Source organism: Aplysia californica, unplaced genomic scaffold (assembly GCF_000002075.1).
Source record: "Aplysia californica isolate F4 #8 unplaced genomic scaffold, AplCal3.0 scaffold00451, whole genome shotgun sequence".
NCBI lineage: Eukaryota > Metazoa > Mollusca > Gastropoda > Aplysiida > Aplysiidae > Aplysia > Aplysia californica.
In genome coordinates this window covers 188,659-209,175 of record NW_004797721.1, presented here as the reverse complement: position 1 = coordinate 209,175, position 20,517 = coordinate 188,659, and the positions used below count along the sequence as shown (strand labels likewise).

Sequence of the window (20,517 nt, the reverse complement as noted above, 5' to 3'; positions counted from 1 at the left end):
TCCACGGATAAAAGTTGTATTGCGTATTATTGTGATACATCCTTGAATGAATGCATACAAATTTTCTCTGAATGGAGTGTTCTATCGTATTCAAGAGCACTTCCATGATTGATGAGTGGGGGGCAGGGGGGCATCTATGATTCTTCATTCGCTGATCATTACCTTTTATGTATTTTTTATTTTTTGAATTAAGTTTATAGCTTGTTCACTTTCGTCTTACTGTCGCTCAGTTTAATATTCTCAGATCTTTCCATATGGGTCTAAAAGTTCGATGACCAACTGAAATCTATAAGCCCATTTACAAAGGTCATTGCAAACTAAGGTTCCGACTCATTTTCTTTAATGTAAGTCAAAAGTATGTCAAAAAAATAATTGGGGATTTACAACATACACCTAAAACATTTAGAAATTGACATATTTTCTTCAACACCACACTTTAAGATGCATCTAAGAAACTTATTTCAATAGATGTGGTGAGTAATTTTTGAGATTCTGGTGGGAGATAAATCTACAAGCTTACACTGAAATGTGGGGGCAGGGTGGTGTCGCTGTCTCAAAACGAGCAATTTGTAGATAAGGTTACTGTCAATAATTTATTTTAGTGATCATGTGTATGCATCCAGAGAGCAGGTTTTGATATATGACCTAAAAAGAAAAACTTTTTTGGTACTGGATCAAGATTTAAGAAAATGAATTTTTGTTTGGTTGTTGGCCTTCAGAAGTGCCATGCAAAGTTTCGTGGACATAGGTAAATTAATAAATGAGCTAGAATTCTTTTAACATGGTCAGACAAAAGTGAAAAGCTGTAATATGAAATTTTGTACTGGGCAAAGGGCTGGGGAATTTGGAAAAGAAAAGCTGGCTGGATGATTTAGCTAGACTGTGAGGTCTTTGTTTACCTTGGTACGTGTCACTTTACATTGTTTGAAAATTCCTGTTCTGTTTCATTTTTGTGGACTTGAATCTTAAGGTAGCAACAAAAGTAGCCTTTAAATAAGTTTGTTCAACTGGTGTTTGGTGCCAAAGTTAAAACGTAAGTTCCTCAGTGAATATGGATGTTTCTCAGCTGGCATGAGTTTGTGGTTGTTAGTAGTGCCAGTATGGTAGCAATGCTGAAAAAAAAACATGTCTCGTTTTGTTACAATGACTTATGAATTCAGTTCAAAGGTGTTCTTGAAGTAGGGGTAGGCAGTCTCAGCAAAATTTGTAGTTGTGATATATATCGTTGACCAGAGAGGTAATACTTTTACAGTAATCATACTAAAACCTTCATGTGATTCTTGTATTTGCAGGCTTGCCATTCTGATGATTTTCGGGAAAGAGATCATGTCAGGCAAATCCTTACACTTTCCCAGAAAAGAATTGAAATGTTTCATGACCTCAAATCAAATGATACCCCTCCGCATGAGCTTTCAGAGTGAGTATGTTTACCTTAATCTTTTTAATCGAATCATTGCCCAAGACCAAGCTGTGCTGTGAACTGTCGTGAACACAACCAATTTGTGTTTCACATGCTCATATGACCTTATGCAGTTGCGAGTGCTGTAAAACTCTTCCTAAAAAACTAAAACGATATTGCCAGTCAAGCTTCTGATAGTTTTGAACAAGTTTTCCTTCTGTTGGCCAGGTCTTTGTGTGCTTGCTACAGGTGTCTGAGGAATTGTTTTGATAAGTAGCCCAGACTTTAATTTTAATTATTTCTCACTTTATAGTAAGCCTTTGTAACTGCCGAAACATTATTAGATCTAATTTTTAATCTTTCCGTTCCTAGTATTATTTCCTGGATGTTCCTAGTATTTGTAAAGATTCTAAGAGCATTACAGACTGCAGAATGTATTTGTGATTATGGCTGATACATTTTAGTTCTGATAGCAATGGGTTTTGCATGTCAACACTGTCTTGTGTTTTTCAGAATAGCACATGTATTTGCTGTTCTTAATACATTGTCTTTTTGTGCATGCTTCCTTTTTTTATTTTTGCGTCTAGACTGGTGAAAAGTAAGTTTTTGTCCTTGTTTATTTGTGTAGTAATACCTAGTTGAGTTGACCATCTTTGTTTAGATGAATGGTGGTTACCACAGGCTGGTCTTCACTATTAGTAGGTTAATTTGTTAGTACAAGGCTATAGATAATATAACATCTAAGTTGCAAAATCTGGTTAAGGCACACTCTGAATTTCTTCAAATGAAATATTGATAAAGTTTGTCTCATGATGTTTTATATGTGAATTATTATGTTGCCGCTGCTTCTTTATTTATATCTTGTTTTGTTTACTTTCAGTGAGATGACAAAAATCTTTTCTCATGCATCATGCTTGAATGGCTCATTTCTCATGCCGTAAGTACTGAATTGTATATGAGATCAAGATAGTTTATAGAGTGAAAAATGTTTACAAAAAATTTGAAATAAGTTAGACATTTCCTCGTAATTTGTAGAATATATTATGGGAGAATATGGATTGTTTTAATTTTTCCTGTTTTAGAAAGGTACTTTAACATTGTAGAGAAGATCTCCTACCTTAGGTTGGAATGGGAGGATTTTTGCTTCTTTTCTATTTCCCTATCAGAAACATTTTGTTTATTTTACTTTTTCTTTTACATTTGAGGTTTATACCTAGCTTTGTTGAATCACACTTTTTCATTTTGGCTGTAATAAGCACCGGAAGTTTTGTTGAGTCCTGGTTTTTTGTTGTTTTTTTGTCAATCAATTTATAGATTATTGTTATACTGAGTCTAAAGCAAAAGGCAAAAGCTCGTAGTATGCTGGGTTGATTGTTGCGACAAAAGCAACAAAAAATAATGCAAGGCTTCGGAAGATTCAATTTTGGTAGTTTTCAAGTTGGTCCAATTTTTGCCTTGACCTGTTTGCTTATAGGTTTTATATGATTTAGCTTATTTGCGACATCAGTAAAGTTGAGTAGTATCACCACATTTATGATTGTCTTCCACAGACGTGATGAGCACTATGGCAGCAGTAGTAAAAAGCACGGTGTGGATATGAATGCAGTACGGGAATTTTTTCAGGGTCTCTCGAAGCTTCCGAACATTGTCATCAAACAATATGTGAGTTCTTATAAGATGTTAATGTTTGAAGGTTCTGCTGGTTGGTTCTTCTTCTTTTTTGTCCTTCTTTTGTTTTTTTTCTGGACTATTATGAGTCTGAAAGAAAACATCTTTGAAGGAACATTTTTAAAAACTTGTGTACACTCTGACGCTCAGGTATGGGTGCGTTGCCTGGGTTATTTACCTGATACTTACTCCTCTAATTTTGATGGTCACTTTCTGTTGAAAATACTTTTTGTGAGGCCATTTTTACTGTGCACAACAGGCTTTTTTGGAGTAAAATTAATGTTTAAGTATCTAAAAGTAAAACCCTGCCATTCTCTGGGAGACTTGGGTGGCGGCTGGAACAAATGTGAAGTTGTGTGAGCCTTTTGTTGGGAGGGATTCAGATAAGCTCTTTATCAATATATTATGTTCATAGTACGTGATTTGGACCAACATATTGAATGGAAATATGCAGTCATGACTAAGTGAGGGTTATTTTAGTTTCCAACAATAGAAAAAGGCAGTCGAATTTGTCAAAAAAAACCTTAGTAGTTATGTTTGGATAATCTAGTCAATTTGTTAGTGTTCAAACACTAAATCGACTGCATGCACTGTATTGTTTCTGGGGAAACTGAGAATCTTTCTCAGTGTTCTGTGATCTACTGAGGTGATAGAACTTGCTGTTGAATAGTTTAATGCACTACACAGATGCTATTTATTATTATAGTGTTATTGCTTTCCACAGATTTGCACTAGCATTGAGCAGGATCTGATTCCCATGCTGCCAAAGAGTCCACCAGATGTTGAGGCCCTTCGTTTGTACATAATGCTGCCTGAGTGCCACCTTTTTGACCAGCCCAAGCTGTACAGTTCTATCATCTGTCCATTCGCCAATGCCTTTCTGTCCATGGATCCAGTCGCTCAAAAAGTCTTGTGTAAGGTTTATAATTGGCAGTTTGGCTAGCCTTCATGACATTTTTTTGCTTATAAGAAATGGTCAGTATTCTGCTTTTCCTTCTACCATTTCCTTTAGAATTCTGATGATGGGTTCTCTAGAAACACTGAAATTATAATTGTTACCTCAGGATAGTGTGATTACTGTATGATACTGTCTGTTATGTTTTACCCGAAGTCACAAGGTGCTGGAGTCAGTTTAAAAATGAAGCAGAAAGCATTGAGTATTATTAGAAGAGTAGTGGCTGCATTAAGTATTCAGCTGCAGCTGATGACCTTACTTTCATTTTGTGAGGAACCCATTGAATGGATTTTACTGTACATTAGTGTTGTATTTGTTTAAGTATAATATTTTTTAAAGGGTGAGTATCTTTACCAAAGTGGTGTGCTCCTTTCCTGGAATCATTTACTTTCTTATCATTTTGTTGGAACATTTTGTTGGAAATAACAATTAATTTGTTTCATTTATATTTCAGTTCGTGAAGTTTGGTCAATGGCATTCATGTGCTCTGTGTTTTCTTCTTACAGATTCATGGTGGCCGTCAAACCAGCCGTCTTTCTTTAACAGACTTGTAGTTGTAAGTATACATTTTATCATGCAATCTGTGAAAGTGCTGAGAAACCTTGACATTTTAAGAGCATCAGTGGGTAGAAGGTGGGTGTTTTTGTATGGTCTGGTAATCCTGCTTTAAAAAAAAAGTGATATTGGTATACTATCCTGGTTGGAGGAAAAATGTGGCATGTGTCTATTTGACTTGCCTTAAATTATTGTCTTGTTGACTTGCCTTGAATTCTTGGCCTTTTAAAGAAACAGTTTAAATAATGATATAATTGTTGTAACATATGTTCATTGTGTTGTATTGCATTAGTGGTTTTCCACTGGCTTTTTAAAACCAAAAAGTGTTATGTAATGGTTGGTATGAACTATTTGGTAAACACTACTTTTCAAACTTGAATGGAGGTTAACTTTAGTGGCAGTGACACTTTACAGTTTGTTTTGTGCATTTTTTTTTTAATTTCAAAAGGATTTGTGTTAATTATGTGAATAAAGGTGGTTGCTTATGGTTAGAGGTGCATGAGTGAGAGATCTTTTTTTTTTTGGTTCTTTTTTGTTATATTCTTAACACCAGTGCATTATAATCTGTTTTGTCTTTATGTTACTTTTTCGTTCACAGATTTATAAAGGTTGTATAGAATATTTGCTTCAGTTGCCAGATACAACTAATCCATTAGAGGTGAGTGCTGCTTTTGAAGTTGATGATGGGGATTTAAGTGCTCTTTAGTATTTACTGAAAAATACTTACACTTTGTGTTAACATTTGAGTGAATAGAAGAGGCAAACATTTGTTGGGACCCATATTTTTCTGGCCATAATATTGTTATCGAAACATGTACTTGTTTTGGTCTAGAATAAGGGTTAGTAGAAGACTGGCATGTGTAATTTAGGAATTTTTCATTGCAATTTATAATGGTATAAAAACCAGTCATTTATTTACTTTTACAGAAACATCTCTGTGCAACTCATGCTCTTCAGGCTAAAAAGTATGTCTGCTGTAACTGTCTATTTATGCTTTGGTATTTTTTTGACATTATCTTCAAGGGAACTGTTATGGACTGAGTAAATTATGTTGAGTCAAGTGTGCACTGTGTTCTGAGTACTATGAGGGATGTCCCAGAATTAACAAGAAAATAGCTATAAATTGAAAAGTTTTGTCATCAGTGAGATGCAACTGACACAGTTATATGAGTTAGTTGGCTAAACATTCTCATCTCTGTATTTCTCAATGTAGTCTCCATGAACAGTCAAGTATTTTGCCATCCCTGCATGAGTAAATGTATACCATCCCTGTAGAATTTTGCTTTGTGTGACCAAAGCCAATTTCTGATGTACTACAGTAGTCTCCGCCTAAGATCCCACCGCTTACGATCCCGGTTCGCTTAAGATCCCGCCGTTTTAAGAAAACAGAATTTATAGTATACAAAAGTCACCCCTATGATCCTGCTCTGATTCACTCTGAAGGTCTTTTTTTTCAGCTAAGATCCCGCATTTCAGATCATAATTTGCGCAACAAAAACTCGGGCGGGACAATTGATCAACCAAGAGTGAAAAGTTGAGATCAATAAACTGTCCGTCGCGTTGTAGATCAGCCACTATCGTGAATGTGATCACATACACGTTGTAAAACTCGATAAAGCGATACAATGTTTGCCCCAGACGGGATCACACCGGGGTGTGAACTGACCGACACGTTTGTTTTCCCTGAACATCGCACTCACACCTGAGCTCTCCCCCTAAACTTACATCACTCGCTGGGTGGGTAGGGCCAACATGTTCGCTCCAGGCGGGATCACATAGAACTGTGAATTCTTCCCTGACCATTGCAGAAGTTGTCTTTACTCCCGAATTTTAATTGGTGTGTTCACAACGTAGTGGTGTGTAAAGACGATGGAAAGCTATAAATTTTCGACAGGTAAAGGGGAGGGGCAACTGGATAAGCGTAGATTTTGAGACTCATGATAGGATTTTAAGTGAAAATAGCATGCCTCATCCCACTATGCACTGTGAATAAACCCACCAAGCGGTCACGTCAGTTCATTTTAGAGTGGAGGGAGACCATTTTACCGATTGTGAGCCTTAGCATGGGTCACCATAGATTCTTCCATGGATTCGTCGGTTAAGATCCTGGTTCGCCTAAGATCCCGCATTTCCTTGCTCCCGAACACCGGGATCTTAGGCGGAGACTACTGTACTAGGTTTGTGTCATCAGTGAGTTTCTTCTCAGATAGACATTGTTGAGCTGGTCCAAACAAATGGAAGTCTGAAGGGACAAGATCAGGACTGTGATCCAAAACTTCATTAAGCTCTTGGAAGTCACCAGCCAGCCCAGGCCCCGTGTTGTCATGTGCTTTTTGCCAGCATCGTTCCAACAATGCTCCTGAAGACATTGATGTGCTGTGCCTTTTGGTCATCTGCCAAGTGTTTTGGAACCCACTGAGTTGACAATTATCTGTATCCCAGCTCATTAGAAAGTTTTAGGGCATCAGCAATTCTGAACCTCCTATCATCACAAATGAGTTTTTCAATGCATTCAGCATTTTTGCTCTGTTAGCAGACAGATGACAGCCTCTTACTTGCTCTTCCTGTAAATTTGTATTCCCCTCTTTTAAATAAATGGTGCCCTTGGTAGACTTTTTATGTTCTTAGAAAATTTTCGCTGAAAGTATTTTTTATTTCTGCCTGAATTTCAGTGGGTTTTTTCCCAATTGTGTGAAGAAACCAAATTACAGTATACTGACTGTCATTTTTGTTGTGGTGTAGTAAAAGGATTGCATTCATTTTGTTCATTTTAGTGCTGCTCCCAGATGAGAATTTCTTTGAACTAGGCTACTAAAAACTCGTGATAGAGTGTTAAAAAAGTATTAGTTATTGCCTGTTCTGTGGGCTTACCTTAATTCACTCCCGTGTGCGCTGTGGGTGTACCTGGTGCGCCTGAAAAAAACACTGTTTCACGCAATCTTCGCTTCTACACAGTTTTGAATCACAAGAGTTACATCCATCCCTGTATTCTCTGTCCACTTGCTGATGCGATCCTGCCTATTTTTAGGCTAATAGTCCTGGGATTCGAATTTAGGCCCTAGTAACTAAAACAAAGAGACATGGTGTGTAGTGTGTTTTATGCAAATGACGAAGTCAGTCTGAGGTTTTGCGTGCAGTCTACATTCGCCACGATGGCTTCGCAAAGGCTGACTAGGTCTACGGATCAGGTTATTGCAGATATTTAGCGAGATGCAGACAGTGATCACAAAGATTTCAATTCATCTGAATGAAGAAAGTTTGTGTCATAAATCTAATTTCCAAGATGACAGGGATCTCGAATACAGAGATGGAATTTTAAAAAATCTCACTTTCACCTGTCAAATTCTTCTAAAGAATACTTATACCTAAAAATGAGTAACACCAAAGGATTGTATGTTCATTTCTCTTTTATTTGATGTATTTGCTATATCTAGTCCTTATAGTAAGCGAGCTATTGCCATTCAAAAAGCAGACAGTGTCATACACTGCCGCTGTGGAAATTTCCATAGCACACGCGGTGGACTTATGGTTAGCAGTCAAGGGGTTAAATATGACCATTTTCCTGTTAATTCTGGGACGGCCTTTGTCTATGAAGGATTTACGGTGCACATCAGATTTATTTGGTAAGTGCATAGATATACATAAACTCTAGCTGTAATAGCAGAATTCTCAATCCTCACAGGTTAGCAGGAGGCAAAGTGGGCTGTTTTCATGCATGGAAATGTTGCAGAAGCTGTATGCAGTAAGTTGTTGTGTTGTAAATACTTGTTTGTATGTTTTTGTCTTCTGAAAGTTTATTGTTTTTGTTTTCTGTTCTATTTATTTCATCTTATGAACAGTTTTTTTTAGAGAGCTGTAATGAATTTATATTATCCATATATTCTATAATAGGCATATATAGCTTAAATTATGTTTTGACGTAATAATTTTCTTTGATGTTAACTTAAAGCAGGTCCAAAAAAATAATAATAGCATACACCTAAAACATTAAGTTTACCCTTTTTTATCACACATGCGTATGAAACAGTCCAACAGATGGGTGATTATTTTCAAGACTCATGTGGAAATGTTGAGACAGTCTTGGGGAAAAAAAATCTACAAGCTTACACTGAAATGTGTGGGGCAGAGTAGTGTTGCTGTCTCTAAAACTAGCAATTTTTTTGCCAGGTTATTGTAAATTATGTAATTTAGTGATCCAGTGTATGCACCTAAAGGGCGGTTTTTAATATAGGGCTCAAATAAAGAAACTTTTTTATTACTAGATCGAGATTTTAAAAAAATTTGTTTTTGTTTAGTCACTGGCCTACCTGACACCATGCACAGTTTTATGTGCGTTGGCAAATTATTAAATGAGTTAGAATTTTTTTCAACGAGGACAGACAGAAATGAACCATCTATAAGTCCTACTTCTTTGCTATCTTTTTGTTGCTTTGTCAGCCATATTTTGCTTTTTCCCAACATTAAATGACATTTAAAATTTTTATGGGCTCCTTTTACACTCTATTCAAATTGCATGAAATATTATCAATCTGATTTGTCCCTCTCTGTTCAGGTCAATGAAGAAAATCACCAGATCATCCCGTACCACAAGTTCTATGTGCCCGAGTTGAAAGAGCGAGTGAACATCAGAGAGGACTACATCAGCTGGGTGCAGCACACGCACCGTCGCACTCAGGTGGGGGGTTTTGCTGTCCAGGTGTGTGCGACTAAATCACAAGGAGGCTTTGATTGAGCTCGCAATGTTTGGTTTGCACTTTTTTTGTCGTTTGTTTTCGGCACGCTATTTTTACACTTGGCATATTTGTTCATTACTAACTCTAAATACACTGCACTATCCGAGGCCATGAACTCTTCCCTTTTCCCCCCATTTTTGTTCTAGAGGAAGATGGATCCATTCATCTTGAATTAACACAATCTTTGGAACTTTTTTTTTTCAAAGAGTTGTTATTTTTAAAGTAAAACTTATTGCACATTACTCTTTTCCACAATGACATAAGTGTCAGCTTATTCACATTTAAGTGTGTAGAATTTGATTTTTTAAAGTATATTTGTTCAAAGTTGCTTCTGCTTTAAAGGTATGTTCTCTCTCTCCAAATGTTCCCAAGCAGTGGGCAGTTGTGGCCTCATCAACATTCTTATAGTTTTCCTTTCTCTGAAGGTCATAATTTCCTAGTGAAATGTTCCCCTCCAGTATCTCTGAGTTGAGGCATTCTTGTTCAGAAGAAATTCCTAGATGTTGGATGTACAGTGCAGTAATAAAAATGCTTTGTTGCAGTCACATAATATTTAATAAGTGTAGGCTCTGATGTTTCTGCAGCTTACAAATTCAAGATGTATTTTCTTTATAGTGATTTGGCTCACGTCAAGGTTTTAGGAATTGTAACATTTTCTTTTTTGCAATTATGCCTATAGCTCATTAATTTATAATAAGTAGATAGGAAAGTCAATTTCTCCAACTATTTTGGATTAAAAGAATCGATAGATTTTCCTCCTTCCTGTTTCATCGCTTGTTCGCTTTACTCTTTCATTGTCAAAAAGTTTGTGCAAGGCCAGTATGTTTCATATTGAATATGAGGTAGGGGGAGGCCAGTGTCTGAACTTATTTCTTCCCAGAAATCAACACTGACTCTTGTGTTCCAACAAAAATGTGTAAATGAGAGTTAATGTAAATAGTTCCCGTAAAAAAAAAAAGAACGAAATAAAGGATAGATTACCCTATAGTCAATAGACCATGGTTTGACACAAAACATGACTCTGTATGTCAATGATTTATAGGTGATTGGCACTGAGAGAATTAAGAATAGATGTATTCCTCTTGCTGTCTGGAGTTTTCTGGATTTAGCTTTACATAATTTCTTGAGTGTCATAGTTTTCTTTTCTTGCAGATTGCAATGAGTGTTTTCTACCTTTGTTGTAGTTAAGCTTGGTTGACACTTTTTCTCTATTTGGGCATGCAGGATTTGGTCTGGTAGGAAAGTCAGGCTTGTCAGTGTGTGTGCTAAGATCTGCCCAGCAGAAGCTGGCATGGTTAACAGTGAGCTGACTAATGAAATGTCCCATGAGCTGTGAAGCTCTCCCTGATTAGTGATTGTGTATCTGTCAGAAGTGGCCTTGGTCAAAGTGCAATGTAGAATCCATTCATCTTCTATTTGTGAAAAGAACAACAATTCCAAGGCTAGAGGAGCCCTATTGATGTTGTGTGCGTCAACACTGAGGGGAAAATAAATTGTTCTCAATTTTTCAAACACAATTTTGTTGTGTTAGAATAAGAACCACCCCCTCCCCCTCAAATCCTTGTTTTTGATTGGTCATTGAAAGACAGATAATTGATTTGGGGCAATTGAACCAGGTTCATAACGGATGAACTATTATTATTACTATGCCTCTGTTGACTACTGTTTGTCTCGCTTATTCCCAGCACTAAATGACCAATACTCAGTTGATATTTTTCAGTGTAATTCAAACTCGATAAACTGTCTTGAAGCAATTTGATGGTCTGCTTAGTCTGATTTCTCATTTCCAGTACCTTTCATTTTCAGAAGTCATAGCCTAGCTGCTGATTGGACCTATTATATTTGAGTAAATTTGTTTTGAAAATATTTTTTGCATGTTCTATCAACAGTTTTATTTTTGATTAGAGATATTGTTTTGCTTTAATATTTATTGCTTATTTATTTCTGCTCTCTGAATTTTGGCATAATTTTTTTTTTTTTTAAACCACATTATTGTTTCTAATTTAATGTTATTCTATTTCGTATGTTACACTTTTTTATGCTTTATGCTTCAATGTTTCAGGGTCTCTACTTCTGCAACTACCCCTTCCTGTTTGATGGAGCGGCCAAAAGTGTCCTGCTTCAGACAGATGCCGCTCTGCAAATGAGGGTGAGTTGTCTGTCCTTAATCAGTAAATGATTGAATGTGACTTGTTTTTGCTTTTGCATACATATTCAGGTGGTGAGATTGCGGATTCGAGGGTTCAAGTCTGAGCTCGGTCCGGCGTTGTGTCCTTGGGAAAGGCACTTTACATGAACTTCCCACTTGGCTCGGTCCTTTCGGAGACGGACGCTGAACGTGGAGGTCCTGCCTCTTAAATTAAATAATAATAGTATTGATAGGGGCATTAAAACCATACCATTTCACCGTTTTTGCATACATATTCTCTGAGTGTGTTAGGCCCTACTTTTATTCTATCCCACTATCCGTTGATCTTATTTCGTTTTTTTGCCAGCACTGAGTGACTCTTCTTGCCAGTTTGCTTATCTGTGAGCCCAGATAGCTACCAGTTTGAAACTGTTGGAGGCTGTTGTTTAAAAAAAAAGTTTTTGCTTAGTAAATATGTTGTTTTGTATGCTTTGGATGTATTTGCACTATGTTGTGGATGAAGTCGTGGTGGCCATTTTTCTAGTATTTCACACACAGTTCACTCTTTTTTTTAGTGCTGACCATTGTCTTATGGTAGGACTATAGGCCATTGTAACAGGGACTTTGTCAATGAGAACTGGCTTAGAAAAAAGCGCATAGACGATAAGGGGCCTATCAGACAAGGCAACTGGCCATTACAATTGAGTCGAGAGCTGACTCTTGGCACCAACCAATGTGAGTGTTTGCTCTTGGTGGGCAGCCAGGCACAAAAGAATGTGTACGACTGTTCATTCTGTTGTGGTCGTTCAAGATTTTATTTCAAATGTTTTACGCCTTTGTTGACACGATTTAGATAATTTAGATGGCAGAATGCTTTGATCCTGCCTGTCAAGGCCAACAAAGTCAGACTGGGATGCAACATCCCAGCATATAGATGGAGATGCTTGATGAAATAAACTTCCCCATGCGAGAATCAAATTGACATCTCGTTGCAATGGTGAAGAGCTTAACTGTTGTTACACCACAGACTCCAGTCAATCTGCGTCAACGTGAGTCACAAAATGCTCTCTACCCTCTACTGCAGCATGTTTTTCTATGAAAGTAGAAAACAGCAGACAAATAATATGTATGGTAGTTACCACAATGGTCTATACACCTTTGTAAGTACAATTTCCTAAAGGATACAACAAGAATGGTGTTTACTTTCTTTCTGTCCTTAACTCAAACTGCCACCCTCAGAACGCCATTGAGAGTGTTCAGCGACAGAACTTTCGGGGCGCCCAGCACCTGCTCCAGATGTTCACAGGCATGAGCATGCCTCCACCTCAGTTTGACCCAGTGAACCCGTGCCTGGTTCTGTTTGTGGATCGGAACAACCTGGTCCAAGACACCCTGCTACAGCTGCAGAGTAAGCTCAGTGCCGACCTCAAGAAACCCCTCAAGGTGAGTTGTCATTTTGTAATTTATATATATATTGCTGATGGACTCATTTTCATGAATACGGAACAAACCCAATTCTTATCTCAAGAAACTTCTCAATATTGATTCTGTTTTGTACTTGTATTTGTGTCTTGTTGTCTGCTGTGTTCAAAATAAGAAATACATGACTATGTTCCTCTTTAAGTTGACATTTTTTTTCTTGCCTAGGCTCTTGTACAGCACAACTTTCCCCCAGGTTTGGTCTATTTTGTCGTCTGTTTAGCTCTCTTTAATGCAAGTCTGTTGAACAAAAACCACTTTTTGTCAAAAATGAACCTCGTAACCCCACAGCATTTTGACTTTTCTAATTTTACAGTCCCTTCTCTGCTGTTTAGGTTGTGTTGATTTTAGTCCTTTAGCTAAATGGAAAGGCTTTTAAATCTTTGTTTTTCTCTTTTATTCTATTCTCAGGTGGTGTTTAAAGGAGAGGAAGCTGTGGATGAAGGTGGAGTGCGAAAGGTAAGTCCTAATCTGTCCTCAGAGGAATTCGCATTAGCAACCTGCAACTTACGCACGCAACTTTTGCCAATTTTCGTGAGTTCGTGAACTTTAGCCAATTTTCTGCAAAAGTTGGGAAAATAATAGTAAAATTATGTTAATAATCGAAATAAAAATAATGACGCCAAGAAGGACAATTCATACCAGAAATACCACTTTTTTGTTTCCTAAGGGTACCTGCCCGGACCACGAACATTTTGCATTGGAAAAAGTTTCGTCAGAATCTGTCTGTTTCTGTGCGTAATTGTAAACCCACAGGGTCCGTAAAAAATCTGTCACAGTAAGCCAATACGATGGCGCTTAATAGCAAGCAAAAAATATTTTTGTGATGTAGTACAAGAGAAAACTATATCTAAAGCTCTGCGGATTTTGGATTTATCTTATTTTTGAGCAATGGGAATGATTAGGCGAAGAATATTTGGGATGCACTTTGTCAAACAAAACAGGTCGTTCTTTAACTAAGGAAATCAACCTCTCGTCATCCATTGTGGCTTGTTTTGAGAACACGGAAGCACGTGTGTGCCAGTTCTGAGAAAACGAAATTGCATATGTTCATCTAGTTTGTGCTTGTTCAAGGGGAAGAGTGTGGTCTGCTTATCAATGGACAATGTTAAAAAATAGCGCATGCGATATGGATTTTTTTGCTCCACTTTCCGTTACTGTCCTTGCGTGGTGTGTGGGTGCAGAGACGGCTGCTATACAACGTTTGATAGGAGGAATCTGTTGCATTATTTTTTTGTAGTCCTGTTTACACGTTTAAGAAGGGGATTGTTGAGAGAGAGAGAGAGAGGCATTCACTTGGACTGAATCATCATCTTCTAGCTAGATCTTGATCTGCAGTAATTCGTAACACAATAGTTTGATTACTTACCTGCCATTTGGTTCTTTAGGACCAGGTAGGTAGATCTAGTATTTGTGAAAGACTTTAAATCTAGGCTAGGAGGGTAGATGTAGACATGGATTGATTCATCAAGAAAACCCCTAAGCACACCATGCTGGTCTCACCTGCCCAACGTCAGCGAGAGTTTAAGAACCTGACACATGTGTCATGGGACACAGTCCAGTTTTTTTTGCAGACATTCACATTTACTTTTGATTTTGATCGAACAAAACTTATATTGATTACTTTGATTGCAATGAGCGTACCAACAATGTATTCCATGACATTTGTTTAGTTTTCACGTCTTACAACTTTTCTTGCAACTTTGGCTAATTTTTCTTGCAACTTTTTTTCTACTTTTGCTATTTCCAAACGTAACTTTCTCTGGGGACAGCCTTATGTGTGAGTTCAGGGGTTTTGCTACTATTCAGAAATGCTGCCTTTTTAAGTAGTGATCAGTTTGTAAACATGTAGTGCTATAGCATCGAAATTTCAAAGCAGTAGTGTGTTAGACAGACGGCTGAAATAACTGCTGATTGGAGCTTTTAGCTCATGAGTTGTGGCTTTAGAATGAGAATTTCAGGGCAACAGTGTTGTATATGTTAAACTCAGTACAATTATAGGAAAAATCTGATGAAAACATTGTCTACACTAATCCGTTACATTTGTTTGACATGAATGCTTTAATCAAGATGAAGGGCTTTGAGATAAGAACAAAAGCGAACTCTTCTTATTTTGTTTTATTGACAGGTATCATTGTTGTTTACAAGAAGATAGGAAGACCTCAGTTGATTCCTTTTCTTCTAGTGGTAAAAAATGTCACTGACATTTGTTTTGTATCTCTAAAGATTGATGTCTCATTAACTCTAGGAGCGTCCGGTGGTAATAACCTTGTTCCCCATCGGACGCTGGGAGCGTCCAGTACTAGTGATAACTGTTTCGTTTTATTTAGTGCTAGTTTTTGCTTGTTTTTTGGAACTATTCCGACACTAAGTTTTTTAGTAATCACTAAGCCTTTGTTTCCGCCTTTTAGAAGTTGGAGGCAAGCTTTTTGGATTATAATGAGACATAGTGCACCAGGTTGAAGTGACTGTAGAAAAAACTCCGGGAACTGGTGGAAAAAAACTCAGGATTCAAAGAGTTAAGTCTTTTTCAAGATACATTTGGCTTATTTTGTGTTTTGGTGGTCTTCTTTAAGGAATTCTTCATGCTCCTCCTTCGAGAAGTGATGGATCCAAAGTACGGCATGTTCAATGTGGATGAGGATTCCTATTTACAATGGTTCAATCCATCTGTGAGTATTGCAAAGTACATGTGGATATCAAAATAAAAATGAGTCCATCATTATATAAATCTGTATATCATGTAGTAAAAAGTTAAAATTTGGTTAAAGAGCACAGTACATGACACACTTTCTGTTTTGAAAAAAGACTCAAAACTTTTTAACGAGAAGGCTTTGTAAAGGAATTTTGCTTTTCTTTTTGTATGATGTTTCAATTCTTTCCTTGCAAAAATGAATTCTCATAGGAGGTTTTATTGTTGGTAAGGATCAGAATAGTAGTTCGAAGATCAAATTCATTCTTCGTAAGAACACTGAAGTAGAATTGGAACATATTATTGTACTTTTTATTTTAGTCATATCATGACATTCTACTGTGTATTAGCGTTGGTGTCACTTTTGTTGGTAACTGGAGGGGACTTGGGACTATGTCACTTGCTATAAGTTTTTTCTTTTTCTCTTTCAGTGACTGTATGATTCGTTAAAAAAAATTTAATTTCTGAGCATTATATTATTCTTGACTTGTTGTTTGTCATTTCAATTAGTTATGTTTTTACTTATTTTTGAGATTGTTTCTGACCATGACAAAAGTCATAGCTGGTTACTTATTTATTTATTTTTTTGGCCTGTTATATCATAGCTGATATAGTTTGAATAAATTATGTGAAGCACATTTTACAGAGCATTATTTGATTCATAGCTCATTGACTGCGCTTTGAAATTTGAACAAATAAGGTTAAAGCATTTACTGTGTTCATTATATTGTCCAAGCATGTGTGTCTAGTCAGGTTTTCAACTCATATAAAATATTAAAAGAGCCCAAAATTTATAACATTTCTAAGTTCATGTTTTCAGGCCTCTGAAAAAGTTCCCCTGACTCTTCTCCTTTTCAGACGTTTGAAGAGGCCAACATGTTCCGTATGATTGGCATTCTGTGTGGCCTGGCCATCTACAACTTCACCATCATTGATTTGCACTTTCCGCTGGCGCTCTACAAGAAATTACTAAAAAAGTCAGCACATTTCTCCCTAACACATGTTTAAACCCTCCCCCACCTCCTCTGTTTTCTGTTTCTATGCGGTTCAATTTATATACCTTTTGTGATTTTTTTGATACAGTTGAACTTGCTTTAGCGGTCACTTTTCCATAGCAGTTACCTTTTACTAACGGCCACGGTTCCATGGCACCCTTGTGTTTTTCCTATACCGGTCCATAGTGATTCCTGTCCAATGTAGCCATGGTAAGCCATTTTTGCGACAAGTTAACCTCAAAACCTGCTCCTAGCAGTCACTTGCTACAAAAATTTCTGCCTACCCGTCCTGAGACAGAGTGTGTATGTTCAGTCAATGCAGAGATTCAGCTGAGCTGATCGTCTGGCTAGGCACTACCTTTTAAACGTGGGGATGTGGGGCTTAGTGCAGCAGTTGCCCCAATGACATGCGAGTGTCCAGTGAAATGAGAACACTGCCATAGCATACACTTTATACGACAACCAGTAAATTACACACTTTTGCCGTCGTCAGCAAACATCGAACAGTCATATGACAGGTGTGTTGTCTGTTTTACAGTAGTGACCATTGGTTGTCTGGGTTAGGGGTTTTTTTTTGGGGTGTGTTTTTAAAATATTTTTGTTTCTTTTCCCTTGTGTTGTTTTATTTAGTGATGACAACTATTCCAGGTTGGCAGCTGTTTTTAAAAAAATCTTTTATGATAGTGACAACAGTTTTGATGGAAATGAAATGTTTTACTGGTGGCCAGTCATTTATTTTAGCTGATGTATTGAAGTTGATGGTTCATGTATACCACGGTAGAATTCATTTTCACTAAGTGACCATAACTCAAACTGCTCACAGCAGCCACCTGTCTATAATAATTTCTGTGATCCTGAGTGACACTTATGGGTGTGCAAAACATATTTTGATACTGACTTTTTCAAGGGCATATCCATCCCTCGTAAATTTTTTTTGTGTCACTTGTCTCAGGAATTGGTGAAGTTGATATGTCTAGATGCTTCGATACTTACCAAGTGAATTATGCTAGAGTATAAGTTGTTTTGGAAATAGTTGTCTTTTATTAATCTTTTGTTTCCTCATATTTTTTTTCTAGCGCTATGTCTTTCTTTGCAGGCCAATTACTGCCGATGACTTGAAAGAGCTTAGTCCAGATGTTGGAAAGTAAGTTCTGAGCTTTGTGCTGTTAGCAAAAAGTAATCAGTAAATCTTTCAAGTCAATAACACTTCTGTTACATTTTACAAAAAGTGTGTAGTACTTTGTCAGATTTTTATTTGCCATTTTGAGTGTAGGTGCTCAGTGATTGCAATTGAGTCTGAGCTGGTGAGTTTACACATGGAGCATGAAGGTGCAAAAATGTGATGATGGAGTGAATGAGAGGTTTTTATTTCTAGTGAACAAAACTGAATGTTGTCAAATGACTGCTCATTTACCTGCTCCTAGTATAAGATGAGGTCCTGTGAAAAGTACAGTTTAGGTGAATTTCTTTAGAACTGCAATCATTAGCCACAGTTCTTCAGTGGAAATGTCACTCTTGTGTACTGGCCAGAGTTGTACCGTCAATGTTTTTTACCTTTGATATTAAGTTTGAAAACATGTATATTTTGCTCCTTAACCATTTGCTTTTGCATACTCATAGTGTACTATTTTTGAACAGGGGTTTACAAGATCTGCTGGACTTTGATGGGGATGAGTTTGAAGATGTCTTCTCCTTGTACTTTGAGGTGAGAGTCTTTATGTTTATTCAGAAGTGTCTTTTTTCTCCAGCTGTTGGTAAAAGATAAACATATTCACTCTGCCTCTGGGTTTAGTTTTATGATAAGTTGGCTCAATATTTGCCACCTTTCATAACACAAGATTAGAGATTGTGAAGATTAACATTTTTGTCTCTCATTTTTTATCTTCAGGTGATGACAGAGCAGTTTGGTGAGCAAAAGTCAGTGGAACTCTGTGAGGATGGGAAAAATGTCTCTGTCAATCAAAACAATAAGTAAGTGTTGTTTTAAAAAAAAGTGAAAATAACATTCATATATTGGTGTATGGTATGCTAAGATTTAGATCAGTGGTTCTCAACCTTTTTCAATACACGACCCCCTTTTGATTGTTTGGCCAGTGAAACGACCCCTCATGCCCCAACCTCCAAATAACGTAATAAATCCACCCTTTTAATCCCCCCCCCCCCCCCCCCCGAAATGCGTACAATCCAGCAGGAGACAATTAATAAGGCCTACGTTACGTAGTTAATACAGAGCAATAACTGTACCTTTCATGTTTCAAATCATTCACATTTCTTTCAAGCAAATACAAATCGAGAAAAAGGAGAAAACACACACACACACGCACGCACGCACGCACGCACGCACGCACGCACGCACGCACGCATGCACGCACGCACGCACACACACAGACACACTTACACACGCACACTGATTTAAAGGGGAAAAAAACTAGTGAGCAGGCTGTGCCTGTAGTTCGGCGACAAGTCTTGAAATTCTCACGGAAGTGTTGGATAAAGCAAGGCGCATATATCATCAGCAACATCCAGCTTGTTCCTTGCTTTTGTCTAGAGTTGGACAAGGGTTGAAAAATCCACTTTCGCAAAGGTAAGTAGAGGCAAATGGGACAATGACTCAAAATGTTTTGCTGACCCAAGGTTATAATTCCTTGAGTGAACACCAAAATTGTGCAAGAGATTTCTCAAGAAACGAGTCGCGGGCTGACGAATCATGTCTTGATTCCGAAAGCTCGTCTTGAATGCCATCTGCAATGAGTGAAAGGGTTTCTCACAGAAGCTTCTTCACCACAGTCAAGGTCAGGAAAATAGTTCTTGAACTCATCTCCAACTGATTTCGAATGTGCAGGTATATCAACTTGAAGATCAGCAGACAAGGTCTCCTCTGAATTTGACAGCTGTGAAAGGTCGGTAAACATAGCAATGTTTCCCTTTGTAACTTTCCGGTGCCAATTCTGAACTTTTGAAAGAAAGCCACTCAGAATGTATTTAAACTGTAGAAAGTGTGTCTGCTGACATTGAAGTTTCAAGTTGAATTTGTTGAGGTAGTCAAACACATCAGACATAGATCTATAGGCAAATCATTGGATCCACAAATCATTTGAGAAGTGCATACTGACCTCATCTTTTCCTTGCACTTCCAGGAAGAACTTGATCTCCTCTCTCAGCTCGAAGACCCGACATACAAAGTTTCCTTTCGATAATCATCGAAGATTGAGTGTAGAAAAGCAGTGTTTCATGATCTGCACTCATGTCAGAACAGAGTTCCTTGAACAGTCGTGTATTTAGGGGGCTGCGTTTCATGTAGTTGACAATCTTAACAGTCGATACAAATGTTTCCTTCAAAGTGGGATTGAGAGTCTTGCAAGCTAGTACATATCTATGTATCATGCAGTGAATGCCTTTTGCGTGTGGTGCTTTGTCCGTCCCTTTTGCCTGAAAGCCCGACTTAGATCCCATCATGGCTGGGGCACCATCAGTACAAATGCCCCACACATTCTTACGCTAAAGATCCTCCTTTTCAAAAGATGAGGATACCTTGTTCATGACATCATCAGCTGTTGTTGAAGTGACCAGTGGAGTGCAAAATAAAAATTCTACTTTCACATCTTTTTCCAACACGTATCTCACGTATCTCACAAAGACCAGTAACTGTGAGCACGATGCGACATCAACTAATTCGTCAAGCTGGAACGAGAACACAGGGGAAGCTTTGATCTTCTCTACAACCTGTTCCTCAATGTTTGAAGACCTGTGTGCAATAGCCTCTTGACACCTAACATCAGCTGTGCCATCTTTATTGTGTAAAGCTTGATAAGTGTTTCTCTAATTGTGTATGGTCTCTCTCTCTCTCTCTCTCTCTCTCTCTCTCTCTCTCTCTCTCTCTCTCTCTCTCTCTCTCTCTCTCTCTCTCTTCACA

At 37.6% G+C, this 20,517-nt stretch overlaps 1 protein-coding gene across 7 annotated transcripts in view; it reads left to right on the top strand.

Annotated features, from left to right (window-relative positions):
* The window catches only part of LOC101851139 (probable E3 ubiquitin-protein ligase HERC4), a 57,106-nt gene that overhangs the window by 16,317 nt on the left and 20,272 nt on the right, over positions 1–20,517 (top strand). For 6 of the 7 annotated variants that reach the window (XM_035971515.1, XM_035971513.1, XM_035971516.1 and 3 more), the window contains exons 10-25: positions 1,293–1,417; positions 2,280–2,336; positions 2,950–3,061; positions 3,792–3,981; positions 4,529–4,578; positions 5,176–5,235; positions 8,260–8,319; positions 9,130–9,273; positions 11,373–11,459; positions 12,678–12,881; positions 13,329–13,376; positions 15,494–15,589; positions 16,468–16,586; positions 17,701–17,748; positions 18,243–18,309; positions 18,493–18,575. In XM_035971515.1, coding sequence (XP_035827408.1) covers positions 1,293–1,417; positions 2,280–2,336; positions 2,950–3,061; positions 3,792–3,981; positions 4,529–4,578; positions 5,176–5,235; positions 8,260–8,319; positions 9,130–9,273; positions 11,373–11,459; positions 12,678–12,881; positions 13,329–13,376; positions 15,494–15,589; positions 16,468–16,586; positions 17,701–17,748; positions 18,243–18,309; positions 18,493–18,575 — 1,550 coding nt within the window. The remainder of the gene's footprint in view (positions 1–1,292; positions 1,418–2,279; positions 2,337–2,949; positions 3,062–3,791; positions 3,982–4,528; positions 4,579–5,175; positions 5,236–8,259; positions 8,320–9,129; positions 9,274–11,372; positions 11,460–12,677; positions 12,882–13,328; positions 13,377–15,493; positions 15,590–16,467; positions 16,587–17,700; positions 17,749–18,242; positions 18,310–18,492; positions 18,576–20,517) is intronic. The other variant, XM_035971517.1, reaches the window with a different exon arrangement.